Source organism: Rhinoderma darwinii, chromosome 5 (genome assembly GCF_050947455.1).
Source record: "Rhinoderma darwinii isolate aRhiDar2 chromosome 5, aRhiDar2.hap1, whole genome shotgun sequence".
Lineage (NCBI taxonomy): Eukaryota > Metazoa > Chordata > Amphibia > Anura > Rhinodermatidae > Rhinoderma > Rhinoderma darwinii.
In genome coordinates, this window is record NC_134691.1 from 143,194,671 (window position 1) to 143,218,996 (window position 24,326).

The 24,326-nt window shown below is 40.5% G+C and overlaps 1 protein-coding gene across 3 annotated transcripts in view; it reads right to left on the reverse strand.

Moving 5' to 3' along the window:
• Nucleotides 1–24,326, reverse strand: part of KDM1B (lysine demethylase 1B) — an 80,286-nt gene that overhangs the window by 12,682 nt on the left and 43,278 nt on the right. For all 3 annotated transcript variants that reach the window (XM_075826591.1, XM_075826590.1, XM_075826588.1), the window contains exons 18-20: nucleotides 19,327–19,452; nucleotides 11,391–11,513; nucleotides 8,572–8,724 (exon numbers count right to left, since the gene is read on the reverse strand). In XM_075826591.1, coding sequence (XP_075682706.1) covers nucleotides 8,572–8,724; nucleotides 11,391–11,513; nucleotides 19,327–19,452 — 402 coding nt within the window. The remainder of the gene's footprint in view (nucleotides 1–8,571; nucleotides 8,725–11,390; nucleotides 11,514–19,326; nucleotides 19,453–24,326) is intronic.

Below are 24,326 nucleotides of genomic sequence, written 5' to 3' on the forward strand. Positions count from 1 at the left end.
GGAGGAGGTAAACACGCTTCCTGAGTTTGTTCAGGACTTCGCCGATGTGTTTTCTAAGGAGACAGAAGCAAGCCAGGGGCAAAGCAAAGCAGGTCAAGCAGAACTGCAGCAAGGCAGAAGCACGGCAGAAGCAGGCTGGAGCAAGCAGCAGTGGGGCCAGGAATCCAAAAGAATTACAAGCACTGAGGGAGAGAACAGGGCAGGTAATAAAGGACAGGGGGCGGAGCTAACTCCGACAGACCAGGCCGCGATAGGCTCTCCCACTCCTGAGCCTGCCATCCTGGTTGGTGGGAGATGGTGTCAGTCGAACAGGTCTGGCCTCAGGTGTGGATTGATTAATCCCAGGAGTATACCTAGATGAAGTACCTGGCAGATCCCTAACACTACTCCTGGTATGTGGGCCACTGACAGCACTGGAATATGTTGCCCTGCCCACAGTAGGATCTGAAAGGATTCCAAATAGTGTCGCCAGACTCCTGGTGACACCCTGGTGGATCACATAAACAAAAGAGTTGTTGATCTGGATCTAAACCGGCCGACCCTAATAGAGAAAAGTCCAGTGGGAGAGGGCTAGGAAGATTGCCCTCAATTCCAACAGGTTGATCTGCAAGAACCTTTTTTCCTGCGACGAAGTACTCTGTACTGTGTGAGGATCCATTTCTGCACTCCACCCGGACACACTAGTATCCGTTGAGATGACCAGCCACTGGAGGGGAGAAAAAGACTGACCCATCGAGATGGTTGGCGAAGTCTGCCACAATCGCAACTCCTGACAGACCTGAGCGGGAGGAGTATCAATTTGTCCAGCGAGTCCTGAGACTTGTCCCAGTGTGAATGGTTAGCCCTCTGGAGGGACCGGAAGTTAAATTGTGCATATGGAACCGCCTCAAAGGTTGACACCATTCTTCCTAGAACTCACATGCAAAAAAAGGATAGATTAAAAAATAAATAAAAATAAAAGTGTACTAGCGAAGAAGAGAAACCTTGTCCACTGGAAGAAAGGTCCTTGCTGTCCTGGTATTGAGTAGCAGACCCAAACCCCCCCCCCCTGATTTTTCCTTGTTGATGATCCAGCCGAACCTTCTCAAAGTGTCCAGACAGACCTGGAGACTGAAGATTGTCCATGCTCGACGTTGCCTTCACCATGAGGTCATCCAGGTAAGAAATGACAGCGACTCCCCTGGCATGGAGAAATGCCATAAAAGAGTTGGAAGGACCTTAGTGAAGACCCGAGGAGACGTGACAAGCACAAAAGTGAGAGCAACAAATTTGAAATGTAGAGGACCCACCGCCAAACGAAGGAAATGATGGGTCTTTGCGATGGGGATATGGAAGTATACATCTAAAATGTGGATGGAAGAAAGGAATACTTCCTGTTCCAGCAATGTGATGACCGACCTCAAGGATTCCATGCGAAACAGTTGTACGTGTGAAACCGTACGAAGCGTTTCAAAATCCATAAGTCCAGAATTGAATCAAGAGACCCGTCCTTGTTGGGAACTGTATAAAGATTTGAGTAAAACGCTTCAAATCGTTCCAGCTGAGGAACTGGGACAATAACGTTCCACAGGAGGAGGTAAGAATCTGCCTAGGAAAAAGCTTGATCCAAAGAGCTAAGCAGAGCAGGGAGAATGAATTTTCCAGGAGGAAGCTTTAAAAACGATCTTGTATCCCGTAGACACCACCTCTCAAACAAAGGTGTCGTCCACATGAGTGGGCCATGTCTCCTGAAAAGAAAGAAGTCATCCCCCTCTTCGGACATCTGCAGCTAGTGAGGAAACACCTTCCTGTTGAAGGTGTCTTGTTAAGGGGGGCTTCTGGAGCCTGGGCCGCAGCTGCCAAGCCAGTCTAGGCCTGAAAGCTGACCGTCTGGAGTCGTATGTTTGTTTCGTCCCCTGTCTAGTCTGAAAGAAAATAACCTCCCTGAGGAGACATTAGGAAAGGAGCGGTAATGTTGTGACCGGAGAGAATGCCACTTACGAGGAGGGCGGTTCTGAGATAAAAGAAAGTCCAATGTTGGTATAAACTACCAGTTACCCCTGCAGCTGCAGTGGAACACCTTACCCATGTTTAGAGAGCGGCACTGTCTGGCATCACACCCAGAGGCAGGAAGCCTTCGTCTGGGGGTAGACTGGAATAGTCTGGAAATGTTCCCTAGGGCTTCAGCAAAAGACATCGCCCATTCAAGGGATGCCAGATCCTAGGGAAGAACAAGCAACAAACAAACAATACAGCCAAAAGGCTGGCCTACAGACCCTTGGAACGGTGTACCCCTATGGAAGAAGACAGGAGAAAAATGCCACCAGAAAATTAGTTGCAGCAGATCTGAAGTCCTCAAGTCCATTTTGAAAATGGAGTCGTTCAGAAGACTTAAGCCCCGCCTTCATCCCCACCTCCCAAGAAGTTCTTCCTCCAAACAACTGCAGATACGAGGAGGGAGGCCATAGGCTGAAAAGGAACACCTGACAGGCCGAGGCGGGGCCAAAATGGAACAAAAAAAATAAAATGCGGCCAAAACTAAACAAAAAAAGTTGGGGGCTAGATCAGGAAGCCAAGCCACAAGGATGGCGGGACGAGCGGCAACAATTCCGCAAAGGAACAGAAACAAAACTCCAGACGTAAGTAAGAAGGGACTAAATCCCTAGAAACGTCCCTAGAGAAGGATACACTGGCCAATATAAAAAAAAGTGCCTAGAGAAAGGAATCATACCATTTCCCCAGACAGCAGTAGAACAAGAGAAGGGATGGGAAAATACTTACCCTCAGGCTTCTTTGGATACACCCAGGGTCACCTCTTCCGTAACCTCACACATATAGTGGGGTACTAGAGCCTTCGGAAGCAAAAAATATAAGTTAGATGACCGGCGGTGAGGGAGAAACAGAGCAGAGGACTGCCTGGTTATAAGACACCTGCAGGGGGTTGGCATACACTGTAAACCGAATGAAAACACCTGCAGCTAAGAAAAGAATACAAATACAACTAAAATAAAAAATATGGCCCGCCTGGGATGAGCCAAGACTCATTCCTACCTAGTTTCACCACCTAGTGGCAGAAGAATTAACCCATGGTGCAGTGTCCCCCAATGATTAGCGAGAAATAAAAATGTTTAATTTTATATTACGGGATATATGGCTGCGGCAATACCAATTATGTCTATTTTTTTATTTTTCCCATTATAAAGCATTTTTGTCAGAGAAAAAAAAAAGGATGCTTTTAACTTTTTTTAGTCCCACTCTGGGACTTGAACATGTGATCCAACGATCACTTCTATAAGGTTAAGTTCACACGAGTAAAATTTATTGCAGAATTTTCTGCAAGTGAAAATCAGTCCCATTCATCTAAAATGGGTTGTTTCTGGAGCAGTTGCATAGATTACTGCAAGCCCAATTCCGATGAATGAAGCGGATTTTCAATCAAAGAAATTTCTGCAACATATCTGATGTGTGTAAACTTATCCGAATACATTGCAATAGTTCTTTATTGCAGTGTACTGTGCATGTCAGTATTGCAGGGCTTTTACTTTTTGTTCCACTTGGGGTCTTTGCCCGAACAGGTATTACCTCAGGAAGCCCTGGGAGATTTTGTTAGGCACACAGATTTCAATATAAACCACAATGCCAAAGCTAATGGTGGGATCCCAAACGGCCTACAGCCAATGGATGACGTGGTCACGTGACATTCCTGTTAAGCCAATGTCATTGCGGCCAAGTCATTTGAATATATTATTTGTTTATTCTTTAAATTCCAAAACTTTCCAGAGTTTTAAAAAAACAAAAAAAAAACACCTGAAACACAGACAAATCTTTTTAAATTAACCCCTTTCCTCTTTGGCCACTTTTGACCTTCCTGACAGAGCCTCATTTTTCAAATCTGACCTTTCACTTTATGTGGTAATAACTTCGGAATGCTTTTACCTATCCAAGCGATTCTGAGACTGTTTTCTCGTGACACATTGGACTTTATGTTACCGGCAAAATTTGCTCGATACATTCAGTATTTAATTGTGAAAAACACCACAATTTTGCTAAAAAATTATCATTTTTCTAAATATAAATGTATCTGCTTGTAAGACAGGCAGTTATACCACACAAATTTGTTGCTAATTAACATCCCCCATATGTCTACTTTAGATTGGCATCGTTTTTTGAACATCCTTTTATTTTTCTAGGACTTTACAAGGCTTAGAACTTTAGCAGCAATTTCTCTCATTTTCAGGAAAACTCCAAAAAGGATATTTTTTCAGGGACCAGTTCAGTTGTGAAGTGGCTTTGTGGGCCTTATATATTAGAAACCCCCAATAAGTCACCCCATTTTAAAAACTTCACCCCACAAACTATTCAAAACCGAATTTATAAAGATTCTTAACCCTTTAGACGTTTCACAGGAATTACAGCAAAGTAGAGGTAAAATGTTCAAATTTCATTTTTTTTGCAGAAATTAATTTTTAATCAATTTTTTTTTTTTTGTAACACAAAGTTTTACCAGAGAAATGCAACTCAATATTTATTGCACATGTTCTGCAGATTTAGGAAATATCCCACATGTGGTCCTAGTGCGGTAATGGACTGAAGTACAGGCCTCAGAAGCAATGGAGCGCCTAGTGGATTTTGGGGCCTCCTTTTTATTAGAATATATTTTAGCCACCATGTCAAGTTTGCAGGGCTCTTGCGGTGCGAAAACAGTGGAAATCCCCCAAAAGTGACCACATTTGGGAAACTACACATCTCAAGAAAATTATCTAGGGATATAGTGAGCATTTTGACCCCACAGGTTTATTGTAGAAATTATTTGGAAGTAGGCCGTAAAAATTAAAATCTAAATTTTTTCAAAGAAAATGTAGGTCTAGCTAATTTTTTAGGGGAAAAAGCACTGCAACATTTATAAAGCAATTTCTCCCGAGTAAAACAATATCCCCCACATGTGGTCATAAACGGCTGTCCAGACACACGGCAGGGTTTAAAAAGGAAAGAGCGCTATTTGACTTCTGGTGTTCAAATTTAGCAGGAATGGTTTACGGAGGCCATGTCACATTTGCAAAGCCCCTGAAGGGACGTAACAGTGGAAACCCCACACAAGTGACCCCATTTTGGAAACTACACCCATTGAGGAAATTATCTAGGGGTATAGTGAGCATTTTGACCGCACAGGTTTTGTGCAGAAATTATTGGAAGTAGGCCGTGAAAATGAAAATCGACATTTTTTTCAAAGAAAATGTAGGTTTAGCTAATTCTTTCTCATTTCCACAAGGACTAAAGGAGAAAAAACACCACAAAATTTGTGGACTAATGGGGAAAAAGCAAATACCCTACATGTAGTCATAAACGGCTGTTTGGACACACCGCAGGGCTTAGAAGGTAAGGAGTGCTATTTGGCTTTTGGAGATCACATTTGCGACAAAACAATGAAAAAGTCCAAAAAGTGACTCCCCATTTAAGAAACGACACCCCTTGAGGAATTCATCTAGTGGGTGTAGTGAGCATTTTGACCCCACAGTTTTTTTTATAGAATTTATTAGAATTGGGCAGTGGAAATAAAAACAATCCTTTTTCTTCAATAAGACGTAGCTTTAGCTCAAAATTTTTCATTTTCTCAACAAATAAAAGAAGCCAAAAAACTGCTGTTTGGGCACACGGCAGAGCTCAGAAGGGAAGGAGCGGCATTTGGCTTTTGGAGTGCAGATTTTGCTGGATTCGTTTATGGTCACTATGTAGCATTTGCAAAGCCCCTGTGGGATCAAAACAGTGGAAACCCCCCCAGAAGTGACCACATTTTGGAAACTACACCCCCTCAAGGTAGTCACCTAGGGGCGTAGTGAGCATGTCAACCCCGCAGGTGTTTTGCAGAAACTAGTGTGCACTCGATGTTGCAGTGTGAAAATGGGATTTTTTTTCCATAGATATGCCAATATGTGGTGCCCAGCTTGTGCCACCATAACAAGACAGCTCTCTAATTATTATGCTGTGTTTCCCGGTTGTAGAAACCCCCTACATGTGGCCCTAATTTTTGCCTGGACATTTGACAGGGCTCAGAAGTGAAAGAGTACCATGTAAATTTGAGGCCTAATTTGGTGATTTACAAAGTATTGGTTCACAATTGCAAAGGTTCTGATGTGAAATAATAAAAGAAACCCCTGAGAAGTGACCCCATTTTGGAAACTGCACCCCTCAAGGCATTTATTAAGGGGTGTAGTGAGCATTTTCACCCTACAGGACTTTTCCATAAATGATTGTGCTGCAGATGGTGCAAAGTAAAAATGAAAATTTTTCCCTAGATATGCCATTTCAGTGGCAAAAATGTTGTGCCCAGCTTATGCCACTGGAGACACAACCCAAAATTTGTTAAAAGGGTTCTCCCGGGTATGGCGATGCAATCTATGTGGAAGTAAATAGATGTTTGGGCACGCTGTAGGGTACAGAGGGGAAGGAACACCATTTGGCTTTAGGAGAGCGGATTTTGCTTGGTAGTAGTTTTGTTCGAGTATTGCTGGTTTTTCCGTTTATAATGTGGGGACATATGTAAGCTGGGCAGAGTACATCAGGGGCATAGTCAGGTGGTATAATAATGGGGTAAAAAAACAATAAAATTATCCATAGATGTGTGTTACACTGTGAAGCAATCCTTTCTGCACAGGCCGGTGCAGAACTGATATATGGCGTCCTTTCTTATCCCCCTTTTGGTCCACACTCCGAACCTTTGCAGTTTGGGGAATTTTGCTGGGAAGTGTTGTCCTGGTATAATATGGGCACCCTCGCTTCCAGCAGATATGTTGGGGCCCTACACTTCCTGGTTTCCTAATTTTAGGGCCTTGATAATTCGCCTTTTGAAAAAGAAGAAATGTTCCCATCGGGCCTGCACAACTGCATATTTTTTATTTCCTGGCTTATTGGAGCCTTAACTAATTTTATGTTTTTCATAGACGTAGTGGTATGAGGACTATTTTTTTGTGGGACGAGCTGTAGTTATTATTGGTACCATTTTGGGGTACATGCGACTTTTTGATCACCTTTTATCCTATTTTTTGGGAGGCCAGGTAAACAAAAAAACGCAATTCTGGCATAGTTTTTTTTATACAGCGTTCACCATGCGTTATAAATTACATGTTAACTTTATACTGCGGGTCAGTCCGATTCCGTTAAAACCTAATTTATAGCACTTTATGTTTTACAACTTTTTGCACAACAAAATTACTTTTGTAAAAGGAATGTATTTTTTCTGTCGCCAAATTGTGAGAACTATAACGGTTTAATTTTTTAGTCGACGGAGCAGTATGAGGACTTGTTTTTTGCGAGACGAGCTATAGTTTATATCGGTACCATTTTTGGATACATGCAACTTTTTGATCACTTTTTATTAGAATATTTGTAGGGTAAAGTGACCAAAAAAACAGAAATTCTGGTATCGTTTTTTACGCCATTCATCGCGTGGAATAACAGAAATTTTTTATAGTTTAGGCCATTACGGCTGCGGCGATACCAAATATGTATGGTTTATTTTCTTTTTTTCAATAATAATGTACTTGATAAGGGCGATTGTGTTTGATTTTATAACTTGAAACTTTTATTATACAAAACAGATAAAAACAAGGACATTTATGCAACAACACCGAAAAAGGCCATACTTACAAATGGACACAGCCAGGTCTGAAACGCTGATGAAGGCGAGTGAGCAGGTGCTTTAAATAATAATAGCCACTCCCACTAGTCTTGAGGGGAGTGGTATGTGGTGCATGGGATGTGTAGTAAGAAATAATAAATGAATAGTGTATGTGCAAGTGTAATAATGTGAGTGAAATATAGGGGGCAGTAATGAGTAAAGTGCCTAAAAAATAAATAAAATAAATAATGGGATGCAAGTGTGTGAAACATGGAGGAATAGTGTGTAAGTCATGAGGCGCAACGTAACTAGCCAGGTAGAAGCCTATTTGTGACGCCTTGATAATTCATAGAGCGGGCTACCCTGCTTGCTAGGCCAAACAACAACAAAAACTTTTATTATACGTTTTAAAGCTTTTGTTTATACACGTTTTTTCAAGTCCCACTAGGGGACTTGAAGGTCCAACTGTCAGTTTTTTTTTTTCTAATACATTGCACTACCTATGAACGTTTTATGAACGGCCGTCACCCGGCCGGGAAACCCTGTCATGTGAATAAGGGCTAAGTCAATGTTCTGCAGCTTTTAAATGATGCTGCAAACATCCCGGGTCTAAGTTCCAGAAAACAGTCTGCCCTCTGGTATTGCAGCACCCCAACACAACAGAAGCAGAAGAGCTCAAATTGAGCGGTGTGCAAAAATTACGCAATGCTCTGAATGTTCAGGTAAAATTTGCATAAAGTTTTGTCAATGAATATATTTATTGGTCATCATTGATCATTTTGTTCATTTATACAGGTAAAGGTTTGCAAATGCTTGAAGCCATTTAGATCTTCATATAATAAATGGTTTCATGTGAACGACACTTACTGGTGCAAAAGTTCTCATGGTTTGAAACATTTCTACAAATTATTGTAAACAAAAACATTTCAAAATCTACAGTCAATTGCATTTATTTAGAAAACGTGTTTACTTCTTACCTCGCCTGCAAAAAATATTTTCCCTTGAATATCTTCAGCTATGATGTCATAGGCTTCCCCACTGCCACCAGTCTTCACAAAACTGTAAGCCATCTGTGCCCAAGGATCCTTGGACCACCGAGTCACAAAGTATTTAATTGGGGATGGTACATCCTGCAGCAGTAAAGAGATGTGCACAGTTAAATGTTGGCTAGCTTCACACAAGAGGTAAAATCTAGTAATCCACCACTAAGTGTTCAGATGTGCAGGCAATTTTTCACACTTCTAAAGTTTTCGCTTGCTGACTGTTCACTGTGAGACAGGAACCTGGGCATAACAACCTGCGTTCATAAATTACAGAGTGTTGAAAATGGCCTCTAAATGGCAACGGTGGGGTTTTTGAACTCATCAGGGTTATTATTGAATTACTCCTGCATGTACAAGATTCTGATAAAATCATAAGGGAATTTCTTTCCGATTTCTATTTTCCTTATGTTCTGACTTAGGGTATGTGCACACACACTAATTACGTCCGTAATTGACGGACGTATTTCGGCCGCAAGTACCGGACCGAACTCAGTGCAGGGAGCCGGGCTCCTAGCATCATACTTATGTACGATGCTAGGAGTCCCTGTAATCATGTTTTCAGTACGGGACAGTTGTCCTGCAGCGAGGCAGGGACTCCTAGCATCGTACATAAGTATGATGCTAGGAGCCCGGCTCCCTGCACTGTGTTCGGTCCGGTACTTGCGGCCGAAATACGTCCGTCAATTACGGATGTAATTAGTGTGTGTGCAGATACCCTAAGTTGCCGTCCACAATAAATAATGGGGAAGGTTACATTTGAAATATATTACTGACAACATTTTCAACATGGTCTATACACCGTGTTCCAAATTATTATGCACATTGGATTTAAGTGTCAAACATTTAATTATTAGTTTTTCAATTAAACTCATGGATGGTATTGTGTCTTAGGGCTCTTTGAATCATTGTAATCAATCTCAGACACCTGAGATAATTAGTTTGCCAGGTGTACCCAATCAAAGGAAAACTACTTAAGAAGGACGTTCCACATTATTAAGCAGGCCACAGGTTTCAAGCAATATGGGAAAGAAAAAGGATCTCTCTGCTGCCGAAAAGCGTGAAATAGTGCAATACCTTGGACAAGGTATGAAAACATTGGATATTTCAAGAAAACTTAGGCGTGATCATCGTACTGTGAAAAGATTTGTGGCTGATTCAGAGCACAGACGGGTTCGTTCAGATAAAGGCATAATGAGGAAGGTTTCTGCCAGACAAATTAATAGGATTAGGAGAGCAGCTGCTAAAATGCCATTGCAAAACAGCAAACAGGTATTTGAAGCCGCAGGTGCCTCTCGAGTCCCGCAAACCTCAAGGTGTAGGATCCCCCAGAGGTTTGCAAGTGTGCATAAAGCGATTATTCGGCCACCCCTAAACAATGCTCACAAGCAGAAACGGTTGCAGTGGGCTCAGAAATACATGAAGACTAATTTTCAAACCGTGTTGTTTACTGATGAGTGCCGTGCAACCCTGGATAGTCCAGATGGATGGAGTAGTGGATGGTTGGTGAATGGCCACCATGTCCCAACAAGTCTGCGACGTCAGCAAGGAGGTGGCGGAGTCATGTTTTGGGCTGGAATCATGGGGAGAGAGCTGGTAGGCCCCTTTAGGGTCCCTGACTGTGTGAAAATAACTTCTGCAAAGTACGTAGAGTTTATGACTGACCACTTTCTTCCGTGGTACAAAAAGAAGAACCGTGCCTTCCGTAGAAAAATTATCTTCATGCATGATAATGCACCATCTCATGCTGCAAAGAATACCTGTGTGTCATTGGCTGCTATGGGCATAAAAGGAGAGAAACTCATGGTGTGGCCCCCATGTTCCCCTGACCTCAACCCTATTGAGAACCTTTGGAGCATCCTCAAGCAAAATATCTATGAGGGTGGGAGGCAGTTCACATCAAAACAGAAGCTCTGGGAGGCTATTCTGACATCCTGCAAAGATATTCAAGCAGAAACTGTCCAAATACTCACAAATTCAATGGATGCAAGAATTGTGAAGGTGATATCAAAGAAGGGGTCATATGTTAACATGTAACTCGGCCTGCTAAGTTTTTTTTTATTGAAAGAGCTTTTGATTTCTGTAAATATGACCTCCTGATGCTGCAAATTCAACAAATTACCATTTTAGTTCTCTTTAAACCTTTAAAATGTTTTGATCTCTGTTGTGCATAATAATTTGAAACAGTGCATTTTGAGTTTTTTACTTCTAAAAAAAAAAATCTGTTATCATTAGGAGATTTGTTCAATAAAATTCGCATTATACTCCAACGGTTGATGGCTTGAAGATTATACTGACTGTCATTTGCATCGACTATGTAGGAAAATCAGCGAAAAATAACATTTGATTAATAATTTGAAATGTGGTGTAGATAATAGAGGAGTACCAAGCTCACACTTTGCACCAAATTAGAATTTTGCAGGTGGAGCAGCTCTTGGGCATCAGAAGCCAAGGAGGAGGCAGTGATTATTTAAAGCCATAACCACAGCTCTGAGGACCAACTCAATAACAAGCTTAAAAGTAAAAAATATATATATATATTTATTTGTTAAATGACCATCCCACTTAATCTACGAATGGTCTTTCATTTAAAATGTACTATATTAAATCGGACTTCTAATATTTATGAGCATTCCTGATAAATATGTTTATAGGTTTCAGTACAGTTGACAGCATTTGTGGGCTTTAAGCAATGTTCCTATAAGGGAAATCTGACTTTGATTCTTTTAACAATCAGGGAGGGTTATTGCTCTGACCTGTTCTTTAAACAGCTCCTTGAGACCCATCATACACTGCTTCACTACTTGCTTGTCATCCATGTCTTTCATGATAGTCACAGCATCTCCGGTAATAACAGACATCAGGACAGCGTGTTTACCCTACAGCATATAATCAAAGGTGAGAACACAATTATGAAATGCAAAGCACAAAACAAAAGTTTTATTGAGTTATAGTATTACATTCCCCGATATATATATATATAGATGCAATATGCCATGCTGAATATATATATATATATATATATATATATATATATATATATAAATGTTTATTTCTTATTTTTCTTCATTATTAGAAAATAGCATTTAAGCTATTCCCCTGAATATACTGTAGCTTTTAACCAAATGATTCAATTTACAAGCAGGAGTCATTCAAATAGTAGGGAAGATAATGCAAAGGATAACAAGTTTGCCCTGTCTGTGTGACAACAACAGAATATAGATCAGAAGCAATTAAGAAAAAAATGCTAAATGCCATTTTTATATTTGAATTCAGCAAAGCCTCAAAATTGAAAGAGCTCCTAACATTGGTGTTAAACTAGGAGTTAAGTGCTTAGTGAATATATGCAGCACAGGCTTTTCTATGGCTGCACTGATCTCTGATTTAGCAACATCAACAACTAAATATGTTGTGCTCATTTTAATGTTCCACTGTTAACTTTGCTCATTACCCCTCTTTGTCACGTAAATTAACGGTCTAATGGCAAGGTCTCTGTGTCAGAAGCCTATTAATTTACAAGCTGGCTTTGATAGAACTGTGAACTCCTGCACGCAGGGCCATCGACAAGATTTGCCTTTGGCACGGACAGCCGGATCCTGTACTGTGACAGGGAACTGAAATAATCAGTTCCCTGTCACTAAAATCTGAACACATATTGAATGCTTTGTTTTCGAATGCAGAAGCGCTAATTCTGCCTGCTAGGGAACCCGTCACATCAGTAATGATGTCACAAAGATTCTATGTGCAGAGGTAGCTTGGAGGAATGCAGAGAAGGTTTTATCTACGTCTTCTGTGGAAGTCTGTGTGTACAGATCGCTGATAACAGTGATCTAACAGTCTGTTACCATTAGATCACTATTATAAGTGATCTGTATATGGCGATAGCAGAGAACACAGAGAATAAGTTCCCTGCTAACCTGTGCCCCTATAGTACAGAAAAATTAACAAATATAGTAAAATGGAAAAATAAATGAAATTAGAAAAAAAAAACACCTTTCCAATCCCACAAGCATCAATATTACACATCCTGTGCGACACAGACGCATTTTGCATGGGCATCAGTTGCTCAATCATTTTTATACGTTCCTGTTATGCAGAACGTACTTTACCCTAAGCATACAACAATTACCCACAGCCACCAATTTTTGCCTGTTCTACCCCAGCCATATTTGCTTTTGCGCCTTCACTAAAAAAATCTGTATTTGGATGTACAGAGGCTGAACACCCATATACAGAGGCTGCGTCTAAACTTGAGGGAGATACTTTTAACCCGTTGGTGACCGCCCCATAGTGTTTTTACAGCCGCCACTAACGGGCTTTATTCCGATGCAATAGCCTTTTTACGGCACTGCAAATCTCCCTGCTCTCAGCTGCCAGAGGTAGCGGATGGCTGGGGGCATCCCTGCTCGACCGGGTGAGATCGATATAAGTATCGATCTCACCCGTTTAACCCCTCAGATGCGGCGCTCAATCACGAGCGCCGCATCTGAGTGGTTTTGGAGAGAGGGAGGGAGCTCCCTCTCATCCCACCGACACTCGGCGATAAGATCGCCGAGTGTATGTGTCTCCGATGGCAGCCGGGGGGCCTAATAAAGGCCCCCAGGTCTGCCTGTAGTAAATGCCTGCTAGGTCATGCCTCTGGCATGACCTAGCAGATGCCTGTCTGTTTTACACGGACAGGCATAATACACTGCAATACAGAAGTATTGCAGTGTATTATAAATGCGATTGGATAATCGCATAATGAAGTCCCCTAGTGGGACTAGTAAAAAAGTTTAAAAAAAAGTTTACTAAAAAGTGAAAAAAAAAAAGAAAAACCCACTTTTCCCCCCTTACAAACTGCTTTATTATTAAAAAAACTAAATAAAGTAAAAAAGTTACACACATTTGGTATCGCCGCATCCGTAACGACCCCAACTATAAACTTATTACATCATTTAACCCACACTGTGAAAGTTGTAAAAAATAAAATAAAAAAACCATGCAAAAATTGCAGTTTTCTTTTAATCCAGCCTTAAAAAAAAATGTGACAAAAAGTGATCAAAAAGTTGCATCTACTCCACAATGGTACCGATAAAAATGACAAGTCGTCCGGCAAAAAAATAAGCCCTCATACAACTGCATCGGCGAAAAAATAAAAAAAAGTTATGGCTCTTCAAATATGGAGACACAAAAACAAAGAATTTTGGAAAAAAAAAAAGTGTTTTCACTGTGTAAAAGTAGTAAAACATACAAAAACTAAAAAATTTGGTATCGTTGCAATCGCAACAACCCACTGAATAAAGTTATTGTATTATTTATACCACATGGTAAACGGCGTAAATTTAGGATGCAAAAAAGTGTGGCGAAATTGCAGGTTTTTTTCTATTCCCCCCAAAAAAAAGTTAATCAACAAATTCTATGTACCCCAAACTAGTGCTATATAAAATTACAAAAAACAAGACCTTATACAGCTATGTCGATGCAAAAATAAAAAGGTTATAGCTCTTGGAATGAGACTATGGAAAAACGTAAAAAAATGGCTTGGTCATGAAGGTCTAAAATAGGCTGGTCATTAAGGGGTTAAAATAAAAAGGTACATTTTGCTTTGAGCACCAAGGCCCAAAACGCAACCGGTCATGAAAGTATAAATGTTTGCCACATAAGCAACAGTTGTGTACCCCAAATCAATAAGAAGTGGCTGTCAAACGTCTCCCCAATGGTCAAGGGACTAATGGGCAGTCCTCACAGGATATTTAACTGGTTCCCGACCGCTGGCTGTATTTTTACGGCCAGCGGTCAGGGTCCTTAAAACCCGAGCCATAGACTTTTTACGGCTCGGGTTTTAACTTGCTGCCCGCGCGATCGGGCAGCTGAATGTCGGGTCTTCGGCTGTCAGTGACTGCCGGGGACCCCAAGGAGAGGATAGAAGCAGCTTTCGCTGCTTCTGTCTTCTCTGATCTCTTTTACACAGCGCTCAATGAACACTGTGTATAGGAATAGAGACAGCAGCAGCGGCGCTGTCTCTATTCCTCCCGGTGATCATGTGACTGGTCACATGATCGCCGGGTGCCGTTACTGACAGACTGCTGCTGGGTCTTACTAGACCCAGCACAGCCCAGTTAGTGACAATCGTCACTATGAGAGGGCTGATTTCCCCTGTAACTGGGGCTGCTGTGCAGCTCTAGTTACAGTGGAAAAACATTGTGTAAAAGAAAGAAAAAAAATATATAAAGTTCCCCAAAGGTCTTTTTTGACCTTTGAAGGACAGACCATAGTAATAAAAAAAAATAGTAACGTAAAGTGCAAAAAAAAATGTAATAATAAATACACAGAAAATACCCACCCCAAAAAAAAACATTCCCCCCCGCCAATCATTGTTGGAACGCTAGTGCTGACCCAATTACCCTAATATAGACATGTAATATATTACAATTTACGGTAAACAATGTTATTACCCCAAAAAAATAGCTGAAACTTCAAAAAGCTTATTTTTTTACTATTATTTTTAAACTGTATGAATAAAAATTCTAAAATAGCAAAAAAGGTGTGTATAAAAACGATAAAAAAAAGAAACCTGCATTGTCTACGGAAAAAACATTGCAAAAATCACGTTGTTAGCCCAACAAATAAGAAAGTTATAGCCATTTAACGAACACGTGCTAAAAATGGCTAAACGGTGTCTGGTCCTGAAGGCGCAAAATAGCCCGGTTCTGAACTGGTTAAAGAAAAATGGAATGTCGATGGCTGGATTCACACAGCATTTAAAAGAGAACTGGACAGGATGCGTGGAGCCACTAAACCACCAGCATGCCTTTACCAGCTGGGGTTTAGTGTTCCCAACCTGCCTTCCTCAAAATCGGATGTTTCACTATGAACACAGTGTACTGTTTTCTGCTTCATGTGTGCCCGATGCTTTCTAACACAGAAGGGTTTACCAGAGAAACGCAACTCAATATTAATTGCCCAGATTCTGCAGTTTTTAGAAATATAACACATGTGGCCCTATTGTTCTAATGGACTGAAACACAGGCCTCAGGTGCAAAGGAGCACCCAGTGGGTTTTGGAGCCTCCTTTTTATTAGAATATATTTTAGGCAAGATGTATGGTTTGAAGAGGTCTTGTGGTGCCAAAATAGTGGAACAGACACTATTTGGCAAACTACACCCCTCAAGGAAATCATCAAGGGGTATAGTGACCCCACAGGTTTTAGATTAATGTAGTGGAATTAGGCCATAAAAATGATAATCTACATTTTATCCAACAAAACGTGGACATTTTTACAAGGCATAAAAGGAGAAAAAGCACCCCAACATTTGAAAAGCAATTTCTCCCAATTACGGCAATACCCCATTTGTGCTCACAAACTGCTGTTTGGAAACACAGGAGGGCTAAAAAGGAAGGGAGCGCCATTTGGCTTTTGGAGCTCAAGTTTTGCTGGAATGGTTTTGGGGTGCCATGTCGCATTTGCAAAGCCCCTCAGGAACCAAAACTGTTGAGACCCCCTGAAGTGACCCCATTTGGGAAACTACAGCCCTCAAGGAATTTATCGAGGGGTAAAGTGAGCATTTTGACCACACAGGTTTTATTGCTGAATTTGGCGGAATTAGGTAGTGAAAATGAAAATCTACGTTTTTTGGTAATAAAATGTAGTTTTAGCTCAGATTTTTCCATTTTCACAATAGATAAAGGAGAAATAGCACCCCAACATTTGTAAAGCAAACTTTTCTGAGCACGGCAATACTCAATATGTGGTAATAAACTGCTTTTTGGACGCACAGCAGGGCTTACAAAGGAAAGAGCGCTATTTGCAAAGCCCCTGTGAGACCAAATGAACGGAAACCCCGCAAAAGTTACCTAATTTGGGAAACTACACCCCTTAAGGAATCTATCTAGGGGTATAGTGAACATTTAGACCCCACAGGTCTTTTGTAGAATGTATTGGAATTAGGCCGTGAACTTGAATCACAATTTTTTCCAATATAATGTAAAATATTTTAATTTCCACAAGGTCTAAATTAGAAAAAGCACCACAACATTTGTAAAGCAATTTCTCCCGAGTGCGGCAATACCCCACGTGGTCATAAACTGCTGTATGGACACACGGCACGGCTCAGAAAGGAAGGAGCGCTATTTGGCATGCAGATTTTGCTGGATTGGACATTTTAGGGGGAGTAGTGAGCATTTTGACACCACAAGTGTTTCTTCATTAGAAATTAATGCGCAGCGGACGGTGCAAAGTGGAAATTGCAATTTTCCACTGATGTGCTATTTTAGTGCACAATATGTTGTGCCCAGTTTGTGCCACTGAAGACAAATACCTCAAACGGTTAAGCGGGCTCTCCCGGGTCTAGCAAATCCATATATGTGGATGTAAACAGCTGTTTGGGCACGCTGTAGTGTTCAGAAAGGAGGGAGTGCCATTTGGCTTTTGGAGCGCAGATTTAGCTTGGTAGTATTTCTGTTTGGGGTTTTACTGGTGTTTCAGTTTATAATGTGGGAGCATATGTAAGCTGTGCGGAGTACATCAAGGTATAATGGTGTGTATAATAATGCGGTAAATAAAGAACTATCCATAGATGTCTGGCTAGTGTCGCACTGATAAATGGTGCCCAATCTTACCGCTACACCAATGCCTCTACCCTGTGAAAGCCACTGTACTGGTTACCCATACCCTTCAGAATTAAATACAAACTTATTACTCTCACCCACAAAGCTCTCTACAGTGCTGCACAACCTTACATCTTCTTCCTCATCTCTGTCTACCACCCTACCTGCACTCTACGTACTACCAATGACCTTAGATTAAAATCCACCATAATCCGAACCTCCCACTCCCGTCTCCAAGATTTTTCTCATGCTGCACCAGAATTCTGGAATGCCCTACTCCACACAATCAGATTAATTACCAACATCCACAGTTTTACACGTGTCCTAAAAACACATCTTTTTAGACAGGCCTTTCACCTTCCCTAATCGGACTCCTTTCCTTGGCCCCATTTTACATTAGTCATGAGAACTTGACCCCCTCATTCAGCAATATCCCCCACACTCCTTGCACCCTAATGCACTTCATGTCTGTCATACAGACACTGTCTGGTGACTGGCTCATGCAGCTTTATGTGTACTACCCCATATGTATAAAAGATGGCTGGACCATTGTACTGAACAAGAACTTTTACGTTTTGTGTCTCCCTTATTTCCCCATAGACTGTAAGCTCTTGCGAGCAGGGTCCTCACTCCTCTTGTTTGAATTGTAAATTAGTTTTGTCACTTTGTAATGTCTGATTTTGTCATACATGTTCCCTCTAAATTGTAAAGTGCTGCGGAATATGTTGGCTCTATATAAAGATTATTATTATTAATATTTCCCGCTTTTGCAACGCTCTGCACATTGTGTCGCCATATTCTGAGATCCAGAACTTTTTTTATTTTACCTGCAATGGAGCTGTGTGAGGTCTTATTTGTTGCGGGACAATCCGTAGTTTTCATTAATTACATTTTGGGGTACATGCGATTTTTTTTATTACATTTTATTCCATTTTTTGGCAAGCAAGGTGACTGAAAACCAGCAATTCTGACAATGTGTTTAATTCTTTTTTTTTTTACAGCGTTCACCGCGGGCTATGAATGAAGTTTGTACTTTCTTCTGCGGGTCTATATGGGCGATACCATATGTGTATAGTTTTTTCTCTTTTGGATCGTTTACTCAATAAAATCGGTCAAAAAAGCTGCGTAAGGGCTTGTTTTTTGCCGGACAGGTTGTAGTTTTTATTAGTACTATTTTGGGGTACAAGCGGCTTTTTGTTCTATGTTTTGGGAGGGGTGGTGACCCAAAAATAGAGATTCTGGAAAGTTATTTTATTTTTTTCGGTGTTCACCGTGCGAGAAAAATAACATTATAGTTTTATAGTTTGGGTCGTTACGGATATGAAATATGTGTACTTTTTAAAGTTTTCGTTTTTTCCTATACTAAAAGACATATTAAAGGAAAAAGGGCAGTTTTTGTTTTATTTTTAACTTGAAACTTTTGAACATTATTACACTAGGGCACTTGAAGGCCTGCACCTCTGATCTTTATTCTAATACATTGCACTACCCACGTAGTGCAATGCATTAGAGCGGTCAGTCATACACTGACAGAAAGCCTATTGGGCCCCGCCTTCTGGGCGGAGCCCAATGGGCTTCCGCACGTGGCAGACTAGGCGGCCATGGTTAGGCCTCCCGTTGCCATAACAACGATCGTCACCCCCAAGATCACATCGCGGTGATGCCGATCGTTTACAAACCACTAAGATGCCGCGATCGCTTTTGATTGCGGCATCTAAGCGGTTAATGGCAGGGATCGAAGCTAGCTCCGTTCCCTGCCGTTACAGCAGGGTGTCAGCTGTCACATACAGCTTGGCCGACGGGAGGCCATGGTCAGGCCTCTGGTCTGCCAAAGCAGCCATCGGAACACCGCTATCGCATCACGTGGTGCAGATCTGTTAGTAAACCGCATAGATGCAGCGCTCGCTTTTGAGCACTGCATCCAAGGGGTTAATCAGCCAGATAATATACAGCGGACCCATGCTGCCGATGACGCGGACTCAGCTACTGAGCCCAAACCATAAGCACAATGTACAGTTGTACAAGTCCTTAACGACAGCGACGTAATAGTACATCAGATATCGGAAAAGGGGTTACGGTTCATATAACAAAGATTTTAAATACCTGTGGATCCATGTCGTAAAACACACCAAACAAACCACGTTTACTGGAGTCTGGAGGGATGTGACCAAAGAAATCAGCTCCATGAATCTTACAGTCCCAAAACCTGTAAGGAAACTGCAAAGCAATCTGAAAAGAAAAAAAAAAAAACACAAAAAAATACAAAAATATAAATAAAAGATAAACACTAGCTATAAAAATTAAGAAACATTTTAGAATGAGAAACAATTCAAAACTAGGAACTTTTTACTGTAACTAGTGTATTTCACATTCCAATGAAGACAGTTTGTTTGGAGAGCAGCCAGCAAGGCTATTCTATCCATCTAGAAATAAAGTATATATAAGGGCCTGTTCACATCACCATTCACTTCCGTTCTTAGGTTTCCGTCAGGTGAACCCCGCAACGGAAAGTGAAAGTGACAGCACAGCTTCCGTTTCAGTCACCATTGATCTCAATGGTGACGGAAACATCGCTAATGCTTTCCGTTCGTCACTATTCCAGCTGGTTTCCGGTTTTCCGACGGAATAGCGGAGTCGACTACGCTATTGCTTCCGTCGGAAAACCGGAAACCAGCGGTGGGGATCAGAGCTAACTTCGGTCCATGTCACAGCCCGTGCCATCCATTTGTCGTAAGTATACGACAAATTGCAGGAAGCACAAATTTTTCATTACATATACTGCCGACAAATGTCGGGAAGGGGTTAAAAATCTGTACAGGCACAGTGAAGAAGTTGTTCATTATTATTCCATCATTAGACCTATTCACTTAGCACATGGATGTGTCTTCTATGTGTCCCAAACACATGTATGTAATGTAACCATGCTGCTAATGGAATGCTAGAGGACACATGGTGTGTATGTGGGGGGGGGGGGGCACATGGCTGACGCCATGTTTAGTCATATTCAGTTAGCCTGTGGAATCCGTGGGCTAAACCATTATACTATGACAGGGGCCTCATTTACAATAAGAAAAGTATGTGAGCAGAATTTGTAGTACATGTATATTGTATGATTTCCAATTCTACAAATAAATAACTGGAAAACCCCTTTAACCCCTTAATGACCGGGCATGTTTGTACCTTAATGACCAAGCCAGATTTGTCAAATCTGGTATGTCTGACTTTATCAGAGAATAACTCTGTGAAAGTTTTGAATATCCAAGTAATTCTGACATTGTTTTTTCGTCACATGTTGTACTTTATTTTAGTGGTAAAAGTAGACTGATACGATTTGCGGAAATTAATTAAAAAATAGAAAAATTGAAGAAATTTAGTAAAAATTACCATTTTCCCCTATTTTTAACTGCAATATGTCACATATGTACACACATACTGTACAATTTTTTTAATTAAATATATATTTCTATCTCTTTACTCCATTTTGGCAGCACTTTTGAAAAAATAAAATAAATTTTCAGCAATTTAGAGGACTTACAAATTGAATAATAATTTTATAAATTTTGAAGTACATTTTGTTTTCCGGCACCAAGCCAGGTTTTCAGAGGCTCATAGGTCTCAGAGTGATGGAGACCCCCACAAATGACCCCATTTAGAAAACTAGACCCCTTAAGGTATTTACCTAAGGGTATAGTAAGTATTTTGACCCCACAGTTTTTTGCTAAATTTAATACATAGCAGGTGAAAAAAAAAATAATTTCACTTTTTTTCATAAAAGTATCAGTTTGAAGACCAATTTCTTTGTAAAGCGACCATGAGAATGAAGAAACACACCACAAAATCTATCACCCTCTTTCTCCTGTTTTAAAAAATGCCCCCATTGTGACCCTAATGCGCTGCCTGGACACACGGCAGGATCCAAAATGAAGGGAGCACCCGGAGGCTTTCAGGACTCATATTTTGCTTGAAAATGTTTTAGGCCCCACTGTACATTTGGAGAGGCTTTGAGCTGCCAGAACGATAGAAACTCCCCATAAACTACCCCATTTAGAAAACTAGACCCCATAAGGTATTTATTTAGGGGTATAGTAATTATTTTGACCCCACAGTTCTTTGCTAAATTTAATGCATATCAGGTGAAAAAAATAATTTCACTTTTTTCATAAAAGTATTTGTTTGAAGACCGATTTCTTTGTAAAGCGACCATGAAAATGAAGAAACACACCCCAAAATCTATCACCCTCTTTCTCCTGTTTTCAAAAATACCCACATTGTGGCCCTAATGCGTTTTTTGGACACACGGCAGGGCCCCAAAGGAAGGGAACACCCGGAGGCTTTCAGGACTCATATTTTGCTAGAAAATGTTTTAGGCCCCAATGTACATTTGGAGAAGCTTTGAGCTGCCAGAATGATAGAAACTCCCCATAAACGACCCCATTTCGAAAACTAGACCCCTTAAGGTATTTATCTAGGGGTATAGTTAGCATTTTGACCACACAGGTTTTTCGCTAAATATATTGAAATTAGTCTGTAAGAATTAAAATGTACTTTTTTTCTGAAACAACATAGAAATTTTTATTATTTACAAGGAATAACGAAGAAAATGCACCCCAACATTTGTAAAGCAATGTCTCCCGATTACGACAATACCCCATATGTGGTAATAAACTGCTGTTTGGACCCACAGCAGGGCTCAGAAGGGAAGGAGCGCCATTTGGATTTATGATTTTGCTGGAATGGTTTTCGGTGCCATGTCGCATTTGCAATGCACTGGAGGGACCAAAACAGTGGAAACCCCCCAAAAGTGACCCCATTTTGGAAAAACCTTCAAGGAATTTTTCTAGGGGTATAGTGAGCATTTACACCCCACGGGTCTTTTGCAGAGTTTATTAGAATTAGGGCGCGAAAATTAATATCAAAATTTTTTCCACTAAAATGTTGCATTTTCTCATTTTCACAAGGGATAAAGGAGGAAAAAAACAACAATTTTTTTATAAAGCAATTTCTCCCGAGTACGGAAATACCCCACATGTGGTCATACGTTTTTTCATTAGAAATGAATTAACCCTTTCAGGACTGATCCATTTTTTGCTTTCATATTTTAGATTTTCACTCCCCGCTTTCCAAGAGCCATAACTTTTTTATTTTTCCATCAATAGAGTGGTGTGAAGGCTTATTTGTTGCGGGACAATCTGTAGTTTTCATTGGTACCATTTTGGGGTACATGCGATTTTTTTTGATCACTTTTTATTCAATTTTTTTGCAATCCTGAGCAAAAAACAGGAATTCTGACACCGTTTTGTTAGGTTTTTTTTTTGCGGCGCTCACCGTACGCAATAAATGACATTTTTAATTTATTCTGCGGGTTGGTACGATTACGGCGATACCATATGTATATAGGTTTGGTCCTTTTTTTTTAGCGTTTGCGCAATAAAATGACTTATTTATAAAAAAAAAAAATTCTGTGTCACCATATTCTGAGAGCCATCATTTTTTTATTTTTTTGTCAAAAAAGCTGTGTAAGGGCTTGTTTTTTGCGGGACGGATAGAAGTTTTTATTGGTACTATTTTCGGGTACATGCGACTTTTTGATCACTTTTTATTCTTTATTTAGGGAGCGGTGGTGACCCAAAAAATTGCGATTCTGTCGTAGTTTTTTATTGATTTTTTTTGGGGTGTTCATCGTGCGGGAAAAATAACATTATAGTTTTATAGTTGGGTTCGTTACGAACGCGGTGATACCAAATATGTGTACTTTTTTAACGTGTTAATTTTTTTTCTATAATAAAAGTCTTATTATAGGAAAAAAAGCATTTAGTGTTTATAGAACTTATAACTTTTATTTTTACACTTTTTTTAAAACATTTTTATTACTTTTTTTTACTTTTTTAACTTGTCCCACTAGGGGACACTTAGTCTTGCAGCTTTGATCGCTGCTAGAGTACATTACACTACACACGTAGTGTAATGTACTCTAACTGTCATTGTGACGTGACTGTCACACTGACAGGAAGCAGAGGAGGAACGGCCGGAGGCTGTTCCTCCGAGGCTTCCGTGCATGGCAACCCGGAGGTCATTATCTGACCTCCGATTGCCGTGACAAGCATCGGTAGCCCCCACGATCACTTCGTGGGGGCTGCTGATGTGCTTCAAACCACTTAAATGCGGCGACGGCAATCCGTCGCCGCACTTAAGGGGTTAACTGCCGAAATCAGCGGCGATGGTCCGCTGTCCGGCAAGACTAATGTCTCAGCTGTCGGGGACAACTGTCAGCGCGGGTCTGTCACTCTGTGTTTACACAGAGTGACAGTTTGAAATGCGGACGAAAATGTACGACATGGTGCGGGAACTAGCAGCCGACCATGACGTACATTTTCGTCCTTGGTCGTTAAGGGGTTAACTTAACGAGAAGGCAATACTACCAGTTTCTTCGCTGTCGTTTAGCACTTCTATTACAAGGCTGTTTTTTTATATGTTATTGGACTATTACAAAATCAAAACACATTCCTCAGGCATCTTAGGCTGTGGATTGTGCAATTAGCGGATATACAATAGAGGATCCAGACAAAAAAAGGAGATATAATATATACCACGCAACCAAATAAATATAACAAATCAAAAGTCAATAAATATAAATCTCAATACAGCTTTATTTAACGAGTCATATAGAATAAGTTTTACTCATTTAAAAAAAGATACAGAATACAATAGAGCAACCCTCATGATACAGGAAAGAAACCAAGGTACAAAACCCAAAAATAAATGAGTGGTGAAAGATAAGAATTTCAAGGGTAATATAGCTGCCAAACACCAAAATTGTATAAAAATACACCGCATTCCAAATTATTATGCAAATGTTATTTTTCGCTGATTTTCCTAAATAGTCGATGCAAATGACAGTCAGTATAATCTTCAAGCCATCAGCCGATGGAGTATAATGCGAATTTTATTGAACAAATCTCCTAATGATAACATATTTTTTTTTTAGAAGTAAAAAACTCAAAATGCACGGTTTCAAATTATTATGTACAACAGAGATCAAAACATTTTAAATGTTGTAAAGAGAAAATGGTAATTTGTTGAATTTGCAGCATCTGGAGGTCATA